This window comes from Peromyscus maniculatus, chromosome 5 (genome assembly GCF_049852395.1).
Source record: "Peromyscus maniculatus bairdii isolate BWxNUB_F1_BW_parent chromosome 5, HU_Pman_BW_mat_3.1, whole genome shotgun sequence".
Lineage (NCBI taxonomy): Eukaryota > Metazoa > Chordata > Mammalia > Rodentia > Cricetidae > Peromyscus > Peromyscus maniculatus.
Window position 1 is genome coordinate 73,213,683 of NC_134856.1, and position 16,390 is coordinate 73,230,072.

General features: G+C 40.9%; 1 protein-coding gene across 3 annotated transcripts in view; it reads right to left on the minus strand.

Moving 5' to 3' along the window:
- Spag6 (sperm associated antigen 6) overlaps positions 1–16,390 on the minus strand; it is a 57,067-nt gene that overhangs the window by 1,227 nt on the left and 39,450 nt on the right. For all 3 annotated transcript variants that reach the window (XM_076572620.1, XM_042278046.2, XM_042278047.2), the window contains 3 exons: positions 14,167–14,358; positions 8,268–8,384; positions 4,666–4,811 (listed from right to left, as the gene is read on the minus strand). In XM_076572620.1, coding sequence (XP_076428735.1) covers positions 4,666–4,811; positions 8,268–8,384; positions 14,167–14,358 — 455 coding nt within the window. The remainder of the gene's footprint in view (positions 1–4,665; positions 4,812–8,267; positions 8,385–14,166; positions 14,359–16,390) is intronic.

The following is a 16,390-nucleotide window of genomic DNA, read 5'->3' on the forward strand; positions in this document are numbered from 1 at the left end:
AAAATGTTTTCTATTAAAAAAAAAAAAGTTAGTGTTGGGGCCTTGTCCCTTGTTAGTTGTCTTTATGTCTACTTAGAAAGTCATAATTTCAGAGCTGGAGAGATGGCTCAGTGGTTTAAGACACTTGATGCTTTTCCAGACTACCTGGGTTCAATGCCCAGTTATAGCTCCTGTTCCAGGCTTCTGAGTGCACCAGGCACACAAATGGTACACAGTCACACATACGGGCAAAACACCAATACACATAAAATAAACATTAAAAAATCCTTTTAAAAGTCATCATTTCTTCTGCAATGTACAAGTTAGGGTGGGCAAAACAGAGATATATTTTCTTTAGTAGTGTCTTTGTTTATAATTAAACAGAACACACACTACCTAAGACATTCTTTTAAAGAGTGTTCTTCCCCCACGCACTCATGTACACAGACACAAACATATACACAGAATTAAAAACTAAAAAGAAGACAGAATTTTAGCTGAGTGTGGTAGCACACACTTTTACTCCTACCTCTCAGGAGGTAGATACAGGTGGGTCTCTGAGTTTGAGACCAGCCTCATCTCCCTAGCAAGTTCCAGATCAGCCAAGGCTACATAGTGAGATCCTGACCCTGTCTCAAAAAAAGTTTTCATTAGAAGGCCAAAAAGGCCACCTAATGTAAAAAGTATATATTTCAAAAATGGGGTTTTTAGTTAAATCTGGTCTTGCTTTCACTGGTGCCTCATAAATATGTCAGGCACAAGACAGGTAGTTTTTATAAAAATGTGAGGAGGCAGGGTTTTAAAAATCTTTTCACATGTGCTATTTAAAGTGGTATCCACTAGTCACATGGGGCTAAAGAGCTAGAAATATAGCCACTGTGCTTAAGAAACTCAACTTCAACGTTTTAACTTCCAAACTGACACATCAACACAGAAAACCACAAAGACATGTTTGGAATCATTGGTGAGTCTTCCTTTTCCAATGTAAGTTTTATGTGGTCTAAATTTAACCCAAGTATTTCCAATGAGATTTACCACTTGAATTAAGATATGTTAAAAGTAACAAAATATACAAATGTAAAATAACTCACAAATTTTATATTGATTACAAGTTGAAATTATATGGTTTGGATATTTGGATTGTTTAGAAAATCATTAAAATCTATTTACCATTTCATTTTACTTTCTTAAATGTGACTACCAGAAAACTAGAAATTATACATGTGGCTCATGTTATATTTTTACTGGACATTGTTATTTTAAGAGTCCCACTCTATCAATTAGGATGTGCCGATAATTCTCGAGGCTTTCCTAGATTCATTTCCAAGCTTATTGCCACTGCCATATTCCCTTCCCAAAGACCCCAGAGACTTCACAGTCTCTAGGACTCCCTGTCAAGAAACCGTGCTCAAATATATCCACACATCTTCATCAGCAGAGCAGGTACTCACCATTGCCCAGCTTCTTATAACTGCATTCTAACCTCACCTGGATCTCAAAATATAAACCCAAATAAACATACCAAGTTACTCCTTTCCTGTGAGAAAGCCTCATTCCAACAACTGTGGTGCTAAGAATTCAAAAGTAATTTCCTATTAGGAAAAACCATGTAATTCCAGCTCAGCAATGAAAGGTATTTGAAATGCACCAGAATAATTTTATTTTATATTTGTTGGCTATGCATTTATCATCAAGACAAATAGCAAAAAAATCAGGAACCTAATATTACTATACAGTAATAGGATTATAAAATTAAATTTTATTTTCCTAATAATGCTATTTAACCTCAAGAGAAAAAAATGAGACTAGAGACACTCCAAAAGGGACAATAAGAAATACTGACTGGCTGAATTGAATTCTTACTAATACAAGCCCCTTGACTATTATGTCATTTAATCCTAATGTTATGAGATAGGTAATAATATTTACAAATACTATCTTAAAGAATTTAAATAATTGCCTGTAAGGTCACACAGGAAATGATTAGAACTGAGATAGTGACCTAGGTCTGTCTGTCTGTCTGGACACATGACCTAGGCTTTCATCAAAGGGTCATAAAGAGAAGTGAGAAATTCCTTCCTTCCCCCTAGCTACCAATCCCTGCTCCTCTAACCTAGCTCAAATGGCCTCTAATCAGAGGGTAAGCAAATTAACCTTACCTCAGACTGTGAGGAATTTGGGTTTTCTTGCCTTGGCCTTTGGGCTTGGATCTAGTGGGCTACACTGTTAAGTGACTAGCACTGTGCTGTGTAGCAGGCTGTATACACGCACCGTCCCCACACAGATGTGTCTGTCCCAAAGGCTCCTTTCCTCCTGACAGTGGGCAGAGATCTAGAAGGCAAGTTCAGAACACACCTTGTGGCTGGGGAGTGAGCCAGACCTAGAGCACAGGTCTGTGGAAAGCCTAGTCCAGACCCCTTCCCTCTTATAACACCCACCTGTGCAGGCATGATGGCATACAATGAAGATCAGAAGGAAATATGAGATGACTATCAAGCTGATGCTGTCTTATAAAAAATAATTAGTCCTAAAGCAGATGTCACCAACTTGTTTTTGAGAAATAGATAATAAAAATAAAACCATTTTGAAATTATATTTGTCTATTTTCACAGTGTTTTTTTGTTTTTTGTTGTTTTGTTTTATTTATTTTTATTTTTTTTATTTTTTATTTTTATTTATTTATTTTTTTTTTGGTTTTTTGAGACAGGGTTTCTCTGTGTACCTTTGCGCCATTCCTGGAACTCGCTTTGGAGACCAGGCTGGCCTCGAACTCACAGAGATCCGCCTGCCTCTGCCTCCCGAGTGCTGGGATTAAAGGCGAGCACCACCACCGCCCGGCGGATTTCAATTTTTATAGTAGTATTTTGACAAAGTACCAAATTAAATCCTAATATGATAGTTTTTGTTTTAAAATTTCCACTGGTTCTTAAGCCTAGAAAAGGAAAAAAAGAAATGAATTCATTCAAAAAAGCACCTTATCATTGGTTGATCAATAGATCGTCTCCATTCTGGGGACCTTGAGTTTGCCATTGTCTTCTCCATTTTTACTTTATTTTGTTTCTTAAAACACTGAAATGCAAGTTATCTTAAGCTTACATAAAATATTCTATTAAAATACACAATATTCTTCCATGTACAAAAACAAGTTTTATTAATAAAATATTTTCATAATTCCTTCATTTTATGGTTTTACAAGTATTTTGTTATATAGCTTTTTATTATTTATTCATGTATTTTATATATGCTCTGGCATACTACTCTTTTGATATCATATACTAGTATATTAATATTTTCAAAGCTAAAACAAATATTTTCAAAGCTGGCTTATTGGAATTGTTTCAAGTTGTCTTCAGCCTCTAGAGTGCATAACTTGGACTGGAGAGACGTCTCGGTGGTTAAGAGCACATACTGCTCTTGCAGAGGACCCAAGTGGGAACCTGAGTTTTGTTCCCAGCACCATCTCAGGTGCCCCACGGGATCCATCTAGGGGCACCTTCCCTGAAGTACACACACACAGAAATGTAATTGTTAAGTTTTTTAAAAGAGTTCAAGCTAGACATGGTAGCACATGCTTGTAATTCTAGCACTTGGGAGGCAGAGGAAGGCAAGATCTGTGAGAGTTTCAGGCCAGCCAGGGCTAAATAGTAAGACTCTGTCTCAAACAAACAAAAACAAAATGAAAAGAAAAGAAAAAGAAAGGAGAGCACATATAGTTGTGAGTAAAAGAACAATTTAATCTTAAAATTATCTTGTGCTTTTAAACTCAATGTTACTATGTTTTTAAAACTATTAGTATAGCTGGGCCTGGTGGTGCACACCTTTAATCTCAATACTCGGGAGGCAGAGGCAGGCGGATCTTGAGTTTGAGGCTAGCCTGATCTACAAAGCAAATTTCCAAGACAGCCAGGGCTACACAGAGAAACCCTGTCTCGAAAAAACAAAACATTAAATTTTAAGTGGGAAGAGTAGGTGAAAGGTGTAATTTATATGTTACAGCCTGTGAGTTGTTATGGGGGGAGTTTGCATTTTCTTTTATTTGTGGAGAAAATACAATTATATCTGTATAATTGGGTATATAATGGACTTCGTTTTGAGAAATCTTAATCTGGGTGTAGCTCAGTGAGTGGCACGGGCCTGAGAGTAGGCTGAGTTGAGCCTGGCCTGGAGTGTTCCTGGACTCCCGTCACTTGGGAGGCAAAGTGGGAAAGACAATGACTTCAGGGCAAAGTCCAATCTATACAGCAAGATCATCTCAAACAACAAACAGTTGCGTCCTCCTCCTCCTAGTCCTCTTCTTGTGTGTGGGGTGGCATGTATGCACATGTATGTGGATGTGAGTGCATCACTTACCACCTTGTTCCGGGGACAACATCTCTCAGTGAACCTAAATCTCACTGACGACAACTTAGCTGTCTAGCCTGCGAGTTCCAGCTTCCGCCTGTGTCTGCCCCAGCCCAGCTTCCGCCTGTGTCTGCCCCCGGTCCTAGGACGCGTGCAGCCCAGGTTCCACACAGGTGTAGGATCCTAACTCAGGCCCTTGCTTGCACGGCAAGCACCCCTATCATCGAGCCATCTCCCCAGCCCCCCATATCTACATTTGGGCATTGATAGAAAAGCTAAATTTGAATTTTTTTTTTAAAGAAAGTGTTTTGTAATATGGAGCATTTTAACGTCCATTTCCCCCACCTTACTATTTCCTCTGGGTAACAGCTGTTAATGTTGTTGATGTATTCTTGGAGGAGAGAACCGGGTTCTGCTTTTATCTCTTGGATCTTTTTAAGTCCACCACTCGTAACAAAAAGTCGGCGAGCTTTGCTGTCATGAGGCAGCACCTTGAAAAGAGAAACGGATCAAACTTCACCTTCGCTTTCCCAGTATTGTATCAGCAATAATGTAGAAGAGAATTTGTGTTCAATTCATCACCTATAAAATAAAGAGCTGAGGACTGGAAGTGAAGTGCATTCTCCTCAAATTACATTAACCCTTACGCTATAGAGGTAGAAGGAAGCAATTCAGTGAGCTGAGCTGATGGTCCACTCCCACCTGAAGCGTGAGTCTGAGGTCTCCCCCAGAAGCTCCTTACCACAGCAGGAATGGCCTCTCCTGTCATCTAAATACTCTCAAGTCCCCACCCTAAGCTTGTCCCCAGAACACCAGAGCAGGCATGCCATGTCATCAGTTGCATTTCCCACTGAGGAAATGTCCCCTTGCCTAGTTAACTCTTTCTTGTTGTTCGATACTCAGCTCCCATAGTCCCTCCTTTAAGAAAATACAGGTTGGTTATGGTGGCATACATCTGTATCTCAGCAGGCAAAGGCCAGAGGGTCATGAGCTAGGCAGATTATGAACTGGGGGCCAACCTAGGCTATACAATGATACCCTGTTTTTAAAAAACTAAGTAGTTCAATGATAAGAACATTTGGCAAGCATGTACAAGATCCCAGCACTCAAGATAGAAATGGGAGATAAAATGGAGGGAAGGGGTTGGGAGGAGGTGGAGGAAATGACCTTGTTTATAATAGCATTAAAACTGTCTATTCAACCGAGTTTGTCTTCTTCCATGAACTAAAGAGAATTTAGTTGGCTTTAAAGACGTGAATGTTTGTTTGTTTACTTATTATTGTGGGTGGGCCACAACATGCATGTGGACATCAGAGAGCAACTCCATAAAGTCAGTTCTCTCTTCCCACCTGTCCACAGGCTGCAGGGATTGAACTCAGGTCAAGCCTGGCTGGCAAATGCCTGTACTTGCCGAGACAGCTCACCAGCCCCAATGTGCGGTGTGGTTTTAACGTTTATTGATTTGTGTGGTGGGGGTGCACATGCGTGGAAGTCAGAAGACCACTTGGAAGAGGTGGTGGGCTCCAGCTTGCACTCAGATTGTCAGGTGCGGTGAAGCACCTTTACCTGATGAGGCCTGTCACTGGGCCCAAATGTCTTGTTTTTAAAAAAAAAAAAATTTGTTTGTTTTTGTTTTCATTTTTGATATTTTTATGTACCGTAGCTTGAATTAAACTCTTACCATATGCCATCTCATTTAACCTCTACAACAATATATGGAGTAAGTACGTTTATTCCTGTCTTCTGTGTAGTAAAACTAAGGGTTAGAGCGGTCAAACTTTCTGAAGAGTTAGAGCTATAACTTGGAATATGATTCCATGGTAGAGCAGTTATCATGGGTGTGGCCTCAAGTGCCATCCTCAGCACCAAAATCAAAACCAAACATGTAGGGAAACAGAACCGAGCCTAAACCATAAACGCTCTGGCACATGACTCATACAGACCCCATTTTCTCTTTTGCTTTTTGTTTGTTTTGTTTGCTTGTTGCTTTTTTTTTTTTTTTTTTTTTTTTGAGATAGGTCTCACTTTAAAGCTCTGGCTGGCCTGGAAATCTCTATATTGATCAGACTGGCCTCTAATTCCCAGACAACCACCTGCCTCTGCCTCAACCTACATGGTAATAATTTATTTTTTAAAATGTGTATGGTGTTTGGTCTGTACTTAGTTCTGTGTACCATGTGCATGCCTAGTGACCATGGAGACCAGAAGCAGCCATGGATCTCCTGGGAATGGAGTTAGGGACACTCAGGGGTTGCTGTGGGTACTGGGAATCGAAGCCAAGTCCCCTGGAGGAACGGGCAGTATTCTTAACAGCTGAGCCATCCCTAGCCCCTGTAGACTGTGCATTTTAACTCAGATGTGCAAAGCACAGTTTCCCAGTCCCCTGACGTCAGTGACGATGACAGTCATTCACCTTCAGCTCTTGCTGTCTTGCTGCGAGCCACAGAAAAACGTCATGGAATTCAGCTACTATCACAAACGCTACTACTTGGAAAAGTCAAGGACTTCTCCAAAGGTCAAGCCATGGCTTAAGGAGTCTTGGTAATATTTTAGCTTTTGTATATACACTAGCTGGTTCCTAAAATGATTTTCTTGCTTCCAAAGAACTCCTAACAGTGTATTTATTTAAAATGCCTATCAGACATCCAAGGCCAAACAAAACTGCACCTGTCTCCTAGGTCAGGCAAATAGCTTTATTTCTTGTGCAACTTAGGGTGAGACCCTTCTTTCTTATACAACCTTACTAACAGACCCCTAACTTCTTACCTAAGCACTCCTAGGAATGTAGACTGAACACATATATCCCCCTTTTTGATATACTAACCGGTCATTAGCACTCAGGTGACCTCCTCTTTTACCTCTCCCTTTTGGGTTGTAAAAGAAAGCCTGGTGGTCACTGCCTGAGGAAAATTCTTACCTGCCTTTATGACTCTGTAAAATTCAAGCCTGGTGACCTTGCTCAACCAGGGGATTGCTATTGCTTGGGTTTATACTGGATTCCTGGGAGACTTAGGAGGAACGTGGAGAACCGAGAGACTAAGAACAGAGAGGGATAAGGAGGATTTTGACCAGAGAGAACGTGTGGACGAGATGAAAGATGAGGAAGAGTCAGATGGGGAAGTACGAGCTGGGTAAGAACAAAATAAAAAGACCTAGATGAGGCAGAACTAAGACAAGAGAATTAAGATAGAACTTAGAGGGGACAGCAGATTAATGTAGGGAGAAATCAGGCAAGAAAGGAGCTAGGCATGAGAGCAGAATAGAAGCTTGTAGAGAGAACTGACTCAGAAGAATAAAGCGTATGGACTAAGGAGTTTCGTGTACAAAGATTCACTTCTTTGCTGTGGATTCCTCCCGGACCCTGGGCGGGGACTGTCGAGGGCCTGGACCCCCAGCTCCCGTTACTGTCTGAACCTGTGCTGTTGGCCATGCCCCTGGGCAGCTCGACCTCTACACTACTGTCAATCTGCGATGATCGATGAAATACGGCAGTTACGTTTGTTCAAATTGTTCCGAAGAAGTCACTGTGTACCAAAGGACTGAGATCACCTCCAGCAAGTTTAGAGTTTCTGAAAAAATATTTCAGTGGCTCAAAGACATTTTCCTAAAAATGTTTGCTATGTTCTTAGACTAAAGGACACGGGAAATTACTAAAAGGTAAGTTTCAGCATAAATTATCTATATTATAAATTTTTATGTGTTGTCATATTCCTTCCGTTTTATGCTGTTTAAGAAGATAGTACAGAGCTATGAAAACTGTATGAAGAAGAATGAAGTGTTTCTCTTATCTGAGAGTTTTACTAACCTATGCTACCTGTATCATTTGAGACTGGTTAAGACTTAAATAGTAAAGCCCAGACCAAATTTTACAGGAGAAAGCAGAAAAACAAGTCCACAAATCATTTTCCCTTTCTTCCCCTTTTCCAGACTACGGTAGCATTTCTTACCTTACTGAACTGCCCAGCCACATACTTCAGGATATTGGGAGGCGCATCGTAGAGAAAGGGTTCGAGAGCCGGGAGGTAGGTGCATCTCTGGATGATGTTCTTTATGGCCTTTTTACTCTATTGAGACACAAAGCAGGGGCACACAAAGATTGGCAGGTCACGTCTCATACTCCCAGACTTTGAAAATGAAGTCAGCTTCTTGCAGTTGTTTCATTTTTAAACAGTTTTCTGAGGAATTCAGCAGCTGAGCTATCTCTGCAGCCCTGCAGACCCTGGGCTTTAAGTCAGAAATGCAGGGTACAGTTTCACAAGTCCTCAACAGCTGAAGAACTGTTTTGACTGCTGTTATTATCAGTAGGATTCTGCTGGATTCCGTTAAACTCAAAACTTATGCAGTGAGTTGCTGAGCTCTTAAATACATATCAGGTCATTAAAATTATAAAGTGTACTTATGCACTGTAAATGAACATGTTTAAGTATAAATATGTGGATAAATATCCATGTGTAACTATGAAACAGATAACCAAAGCTTCCTATTTGTTTTAATCAACAACTATGAGATAATAGTTATGATAGCGTATTCTATATTACCTATATGGCATAGGTATCCTATACTGTCTAAAAGATTTCGTGCTCATATAGATGCATTGATAAACTGCTAGCGTATGACTTATTCAGTGTGCATTTGTAGACACTGCTATAGCTCATGGGTAGAAATTGACCCATTCTCAAGTGGAATCAAAACAGAATCTAAACTGTTGAATCAACTGTCAACTGAGAATCACTCTCCGAAACACAGGCACCACAGGAACCTTTCCCACCCCCCTTCCCGCCAGCACTCTTCCATCTTTTCAATTAAAGTCACCTTACTGCCCCTCCTGTAAATGTGACTTCGGGACACGCTGCAGCTACAGCTGGCTGTGACTCTGTCTCTTTGTATGACATGACGCCCCCTTCACATTGGAAGCTTTACAACTATTGTGTTTGTCCTGTATGTGGTGTGCATCTGAGCTGCCTCAGGGACTTTGCTCTTTTCTTCCTCCGAAGCCACAGCCAATATGGTCTTCTGGTTTTATTACTGTCTGTCTGGCAATGCTCTTGAAATGAAGGACCATTTTGATTTTTTTTTTTTTTTTTTTTTTTGGTTTTTCAAGACAGGGTTTCTCTGTATAGCTTTGCGCCTTTCCTGGGACTCACTTGGTAGTCCAGGCTGGCCTCGAACTCACAGAGATCCGCCTGGCTCTGCCTCCCGAGTGCTGGGATTAAAGGCGTGCGCCACCACCGCCCGGCCCATTTTGATTTTTACATCATGGACTTTATACATGGTCATTGTATTCAGCAAAACTTTTATCATATTTGTGCCATCAGCAAATTATCTCTTGAATTTTAGGTTTTCTTTAGAGACCCAGACTATGAAGTCTTACACATCCTCATCGCCAGACACATTTGACCAAAACCATTGCTGCATAGGTTAAATAAGGAATGCAGAACTGTAGCCCACAAGTAGTGTAGGTTGAAAATAAACCCCCAGCTTTCAACACATCTGATTATACTGTACCTTTATAAACCATCTTAAGACCACGATGACCTTAGCAGACCAAGAAATTTAACTTAACTGCCATTGCTAACAAGGCCAAATAGCTGTAATAGCACTGACTGTCTAGTGTGAAAGAAACATTAGTTAGTTAAGAGTCTGCTTACCTGCCTACCTCTGAGCTGTAATAGTTGACAGACAAATGACTCCGTTTAGAAACGAACAGGGCTGGAGATATCGCTCAGGGGCAAAAGGCTTGCCTAACATGTGCAAGGCCCTGAGACCAATGGCCACCACTACAAAAAATTGTTTAAATAATAAAAGGGATAAAAGGTCAAAGAATACACATACACAGCCAAGACATATATGAAAATAATTTCAGCGCTACTGGCCGTTAGGCAAATCAAAAGTACACATTAGGATAGCTGCAGTAAAAAATAGAATGAATGAATAAAATTCATTCACAAGAATGCAAAAATTGGAACCTCCTATACTGCTGGTGGATGTAAAGCAGCACAGTTGTGTTAGAAAACAGTCCAGTAGTTCCTCAAAATCTTAAAGAATTTCCAGTGACCCAGCAATTTTACTTATGGAAATATACCCAAAAGAAATGCAGGCATGCATCCAGCTTGGAGACATGCCTCAGCACGTAAAGGTGCCTGCTGCTCAAACCCGGCCCAGCAGCCTGAATTTGACCCTAGATGGAAGGAGAAAATCAACTCCAAAGAGCTGGCTTCTGACCTCCACATTCAGCCACGGCACACGTGTCCACGCATGCACATCATGTACATACATACATGCATACACATACATGTATACACACACTAATGATAAATTTTTAAAAATTAAAAAAAAACATCCACATGAAAACATATGCAAATAGCTAAAGAGTTTAAATACCCCAATGCCCATCAACTGGTGAATGGATAACCAATGGAAAATTATCGAGCATAAAGAGAACAAGGGACTGATACATATTACATGAATAATCTCAAAACTCAGGTTAGGGGCTGGAGAGACAGCTCACTGGTTAATAGTGCTGCTCTTCCAGAGGACCCAGGCTTGAGTCTCAGCACCCACATGGTAGCTCACGGTGACTGGTAATTCCAGTGCTAGGGAAGCTGATGCCCTCTTCTGGCCTCCACAGGCACAAGATACACACGGTCCACAGATACACAAGCAGGCAAAATATCTGTACGCATTAAAAAACAAACAAAACACCCTCAGACTAGGTAATAAAGACACCAGGCACAAAAGGACACATCTGTTACACGATCCCTTTTAAATGAAATGCCCAGAAGCTGCAAGTCCACAGAGATGGAAAGAAAATTGACAGTTGTCGGATTTAGACAGAGATGTGGAGTGATGTCTGACAGAGGAGAAAAAACAACTTTAAAATCAGTTTGTGGTGATGATTTCACAATTCTGTAAATACACAAAAACTATTGAATCTTATACTTTAAATGAGTGAATTGTATACATAATATCTCAATAAAGCTACTTAAAAATGCAATGAGAACTATGGCCACGGAACCTGAAAGCTGTGTGAAATAAGCAACCTAGACAGTTTCATAAGGGTTCAAATGCCACCATGAGCTAAAGCATTTCAGCGTAACAGATGATCTCATCAGCTAATAGAGTTTCCATTCTTTATTAATGGAATGCTAGAATATGCTAGAAGATGCTAGAATAACGCAGGCAACAGTGAGCACACGGGAGAAACTCCAAGAGGCTGCTCCCTGGCTCTCCAGATTAGAACCAATGAGCCAGTGCTCACAGAGGCGGGCCTGCCTTTGAGACAGAAAGAACCTTGAGGTAGCTTTATTCTTTGAAAGCTGCCACAGAGTAACAAATGAGAAAGGCCACTAGACAGTTTCTAATGCTTTGGATACACATTTTCTCAAAGAGCTAGCGTTAAATCCAACAGACTTGACGGACTTGGCTCTATTGAAGCAGCAGCTATATGCTCCAAGAGCCCCTACAGAAGAGCAAAAGAGATGACATCCCGCAGTAAGAAGCTATTCAGATGAACTTCAAATTTGGGGAAGGTTTTGTTGCCAGGGAAATTACTAAAGGTTTGCCTTTTACATATAATGCCCAGTATATTTCCTGAAAGTAAATACTGTATCAAAAGAAACTTCATTTCTATTAGTTAACTTAACAAAACCATCTTTGATGAATTAAATCAGAATAAAGGTTATCTTATTTTAAAAAGTAATGGTTTTACTCCATGGATATTTATACAATATAATGTTACAGTAGTTCATTTTAAAAAATTATATGGGCAGGAGAGATAGCTTAGTGACTGAGTGCTTACATGCCTGACATGTCCAAGCTCTGGAGTTAATCTCCAGTACCACCTAGAAGAAAATAAAAAGTATCCAAGGCTCCCAAGAACTACATTGCCAGGGTTTCTCAAGCTATAATTACTGTTGATTACATTAATCAGCCATAGCTGGACAGATCAAGACCGCAAATGGAGCTGGGATTTCTGACTAGAAAGTCAAAGAATCAGACACCCCTTTAACTGGAAAAGACCTGGGAAGGCCCACTGTCCATCTCTTTCTGTTAGCCAGTTAGTGCTAACTTGTTACATTACCTCCATGCCATGGTCTTATGAGGGGAGCCCTAAATCTATGTAAGATGTTGCTTTTTCTTTTTTTTTTTTTTTTTCTTTTTTTTTTTTTTTTTTTTTTTTGGTTTGGTTTGGGTTTGGGGTGTGCCCCCAAAAGCTCATAGGGAGTGTCACTGTTAGGAGGTATGGCTTTATTGGAGTTGGTGTGGTCTTATTGGATGAAATGTGTCACTGCTGGGGTGGGCTTTGACGTGTCCCTTGCTCAAGTCATGCCCAGTATCTCGGCTCACTTCCTGTTGCCTTCAGATCAAGATGTAGAACTCTTAACTTCCTCTCCAGCACCATGTCTGCCTGTACGACACCCTGTCCTGCAAGCCACTCCATTAAATGTTTTCCTTCCTAAGAGTTGCCATGGTCATGGTGTCTCTTCACAGCAATAGAAACCCTAACTAATACAGGGTTTGGTTTGGTTTGGTTTTTGTTTTCTGTTTGTTTGTTTTTTTGTTTTTCAAGGCAGTTTCTCTATGTAGCCCTGACTGTCCTGGAACTTACTATGTAGATCTGGCTGGCCTTGAACTCACAGAGATCCACCTGCCTCTGCCTCCTGAGTGCTGGGATAACAGGCATGCGCCACTAATCCCAGCTGTAAGCCACTGTTTTGATCTGGAAAACCTTACAACTACTAAGAAAAGTCTTACTCTTGGAAATCAGTTTGTAGAAACTTATCATGTAAACATAACCAGATAAAGAAACTCCCTTTCATGAAACTTGGGAGCTTTCTGCCTTGTCATCCAAGGTTACATTCAGTAAATATGTTTACTATTCACTAATTTAACCATCTAGTTAAATGTTTATGCCCTTTACTATTAATTTTATTTTGGGTTTTAATTACATTTATTTATATATTTTGTGTGTGCCTACAGCAAGTACGTGGGGCTCAGTGGGTGACGTGGCCTAGGTCAGATTCTCTTCTCCCATGTGCGTCCTGGGGATTGAACTCGGGTCATGAGGGTTGTCAGTGACCACCTGGACTCACTAAGCCATCCGGCTGGCCATGTTCAGTGTATTTGGAATTACTGTCTGTGGTAAACATCCCCCTCAGTTCAAAGACCTCCATATTTTCCTAATATGTATGCTATAAAATATTTCTTTTTTTTAATTGTAGAATTATTAAATAGTCCATACTACTTCTGTGCATGTTTCATGAATCACCTTGACAGCCAGTAATAATTTTCTCATAAAACTTGCCTTTTAAAAATGCATGATTCAAAAATGTTAGTGAATCTTATACACACTTTAAAAAGAAATAAGACAAAGAATTAAAAGATCAGACATCCTTGAAGTTAGGAGAAGTAAATGATATTTACTTCAGGAATATTCTCTTACTAGTTATATCTTTGAAAAGCAACTTAAATTCTTTGGGACTCTGTTTTTTAAAGTAAAAAGGGACAGTGTACTCTCTAGCAACTCCACATTCAACAATTCTATTATTCTTCCATTCCAATTTCATAGAAAATGTCAATAGCAATACAGAATGCAAAAACCTGACATTCACTTTACAACCAAGTTTTTATCTGTGTAAAATTTCCTTGAAAATATATCACTAACTGTGGGAACAAGGGTAACCAGTTTTCAAAGATAAATTACCCAATCTTCTGACAGATTTTGTAGTTCCTGACTCAGAAAAGCAACACAGTCCATCAGAAAAATCAAAATATTGAAACCACATATTTTAAAGACTAAGTCAGTGTCCGCCCAGTCTCCCCAAGCCGGTTCAAAGCAGTACTCACTTTCACCTGCAGGTCCTCGGAGCTCTCTGGGGACAAGTACAGAGCCAGCAGTACTGGCAAGACGTCTGTGATAGCCACAGCCCGTGCGTGCTCCGGAGTGTGTCTCCCAACCTGTCCTAGAGCCCAGGCAGCTGCGGCTTTAATATGATCTTCCGGTTCCTCTGACAGGCAGGCCGACAATTGGGGCACACCCTGGAGTGGGGATCAAAAGAGCAAGTGTTCTAAATCTGGAGCGGGATTAAAGAGTCCACGGTGTCTTTCGGGCGTTAGAAATCATTTCAGCTTTGCTCTCGTCTTTTCCTAAATGGTTCAATAAGTGTGCACATCACAAGGGCGGTCATTTCTTAAGTCAATAAAGTGACTAGGACTAAATTGCCTTAATTACCTGTAACAATCCAACTTAAATAAGAATGTCTCTACTAGCTTCTGCCCCCCAAATAGAGGGACATTTACGCAAACAACAGAGATGCCTCAGACCAGGCAGAAACAGATTTCATGGTGACAAACTGAAATGTTTAGGATCTCCAAATTTATTTTCCTTTGTTTAAGAAGTAAAGACTGAGGACCTCCCTCAGTTCAGTCCTCAGCGACATACCCACCCCAAGTACAGTAATCCGAAAATAAAACAACTACAACAAACTAAAAATCAAATGAATACGAGCAAGAATCCGCCACTCTAAGAGCCTTTTACATGGAATATACTCCACTAACATCTTCCCTGAAATACCACATGCTTTCCCAGTACTTTTGGTCAGCTTTATACTGACAGTTCTGCTATGGCCACAGGCTGAATCCAGCCAGCTTGCTTTTGTTATACAGGTAGCATGTGGACATTTTGCATTTTAGACTCTAATTTTATTTAAATAAGAAAAAAAACATCATCAAAGGGCCTCAAAAATCAGTTTATAGACCTAAGGAAGAATCAAATAAACATAGGAATTTTTAATTCCAGCTTTTGTGTAGGCATAATTTTGTGACTAGTTTGAGACGATAGTAATTATTTCAAATTCAGTACTGTAAGAACCAGTATCACATGCTGATGCTGCTGTGGCAGAAGTCAAGACCCTCACATGTGCCTTCCCCCTGGCCTTTTAGTCTGCTTTTTCTCTTCTTTTTCCTTTCACCCACACCTTGAATCAGTTTCGTGAAACTTACCATGTTTTCATATCTGTCCTTTTCCAAGCACTGACGTGGTCTGTCCACAATAGAAAAGATCAGACCTGCTGAGGTGGAGTAAACTTGTAACCCATGTTTGTAGGACATAAGATCGAGGAGGAGGGGATGACGAGAGAGAGGAAGAGCAGATGGCTCTTGCACCTCGGCCCAGGCTCCACATTACTGGCCCCAACTGTGAACACTCAGATGAGACCAGGAGCAACATGTGCTTCAGAGGTAAGAGAGTGCCGTAAATGGTGGGCATTGTCTCCCGGTTCCTGACGCCCCTCAGAGGACAAGGAGAAAATGCCTCACTGCTGTGTGGTTTGCTGCTGTGTGGTTTGCTTCAGACAGACTGGCAGCAGCCCTCCACCAAAGAAGCGGAGAGTGCCCTGGCCAGATTCAAAAGGATGTGTAGGATGCACAAGCAACTGCCCGGCTCTCTTCATCCTCCGAGGAGCTATCTTCCTGACAAAGGGAGCAAGGATCAAAACCCAGACACATCCCTAACGACCCCTCCAGACACACAGTCCTGCTCCAGTCATTGCTGCGTCTGCAGTGACCGAGAACAAAAGAAAGGCCGGATGAGGGAGCTCAGGACCGCAGAGCATCACTGCAGGCTAGGTAGAAATTCAAGATCTCCTTTGTGTTCTGAGGATTAGCAAGGGAAAAAAGATCCCCATTTTTGTTTAACAAACAGCAGCAGGTTTTCTATGCTGATAAGAGCCCTACCCCCTAGAGGGCTGCCACACACAGTGTGAGCACATGGTCTCTAGGAAATCCATATCTATATACCAACCTATTTTGTGAGCACCTACTATGGACCAAGGCTAACTATAGGGTGGATTCATAGAATGCTGTAATTGAGAAAAGGCTAAATCCCCACAACATGAAGAAAAAAAAAAAAACAAAAAAACCCTGCCGTCTGCTGTGCCCTCTGATTGCCTGATGGACCACATCTGAAAGAGAAATGGCCAGCACCATTTCCTCCTCATCCAAATGACAGGAACGGGGGTGGGGGGGTGGGGGGGGAGTACATAGACCTCTGAGGTGCATGAAGTGATAAATG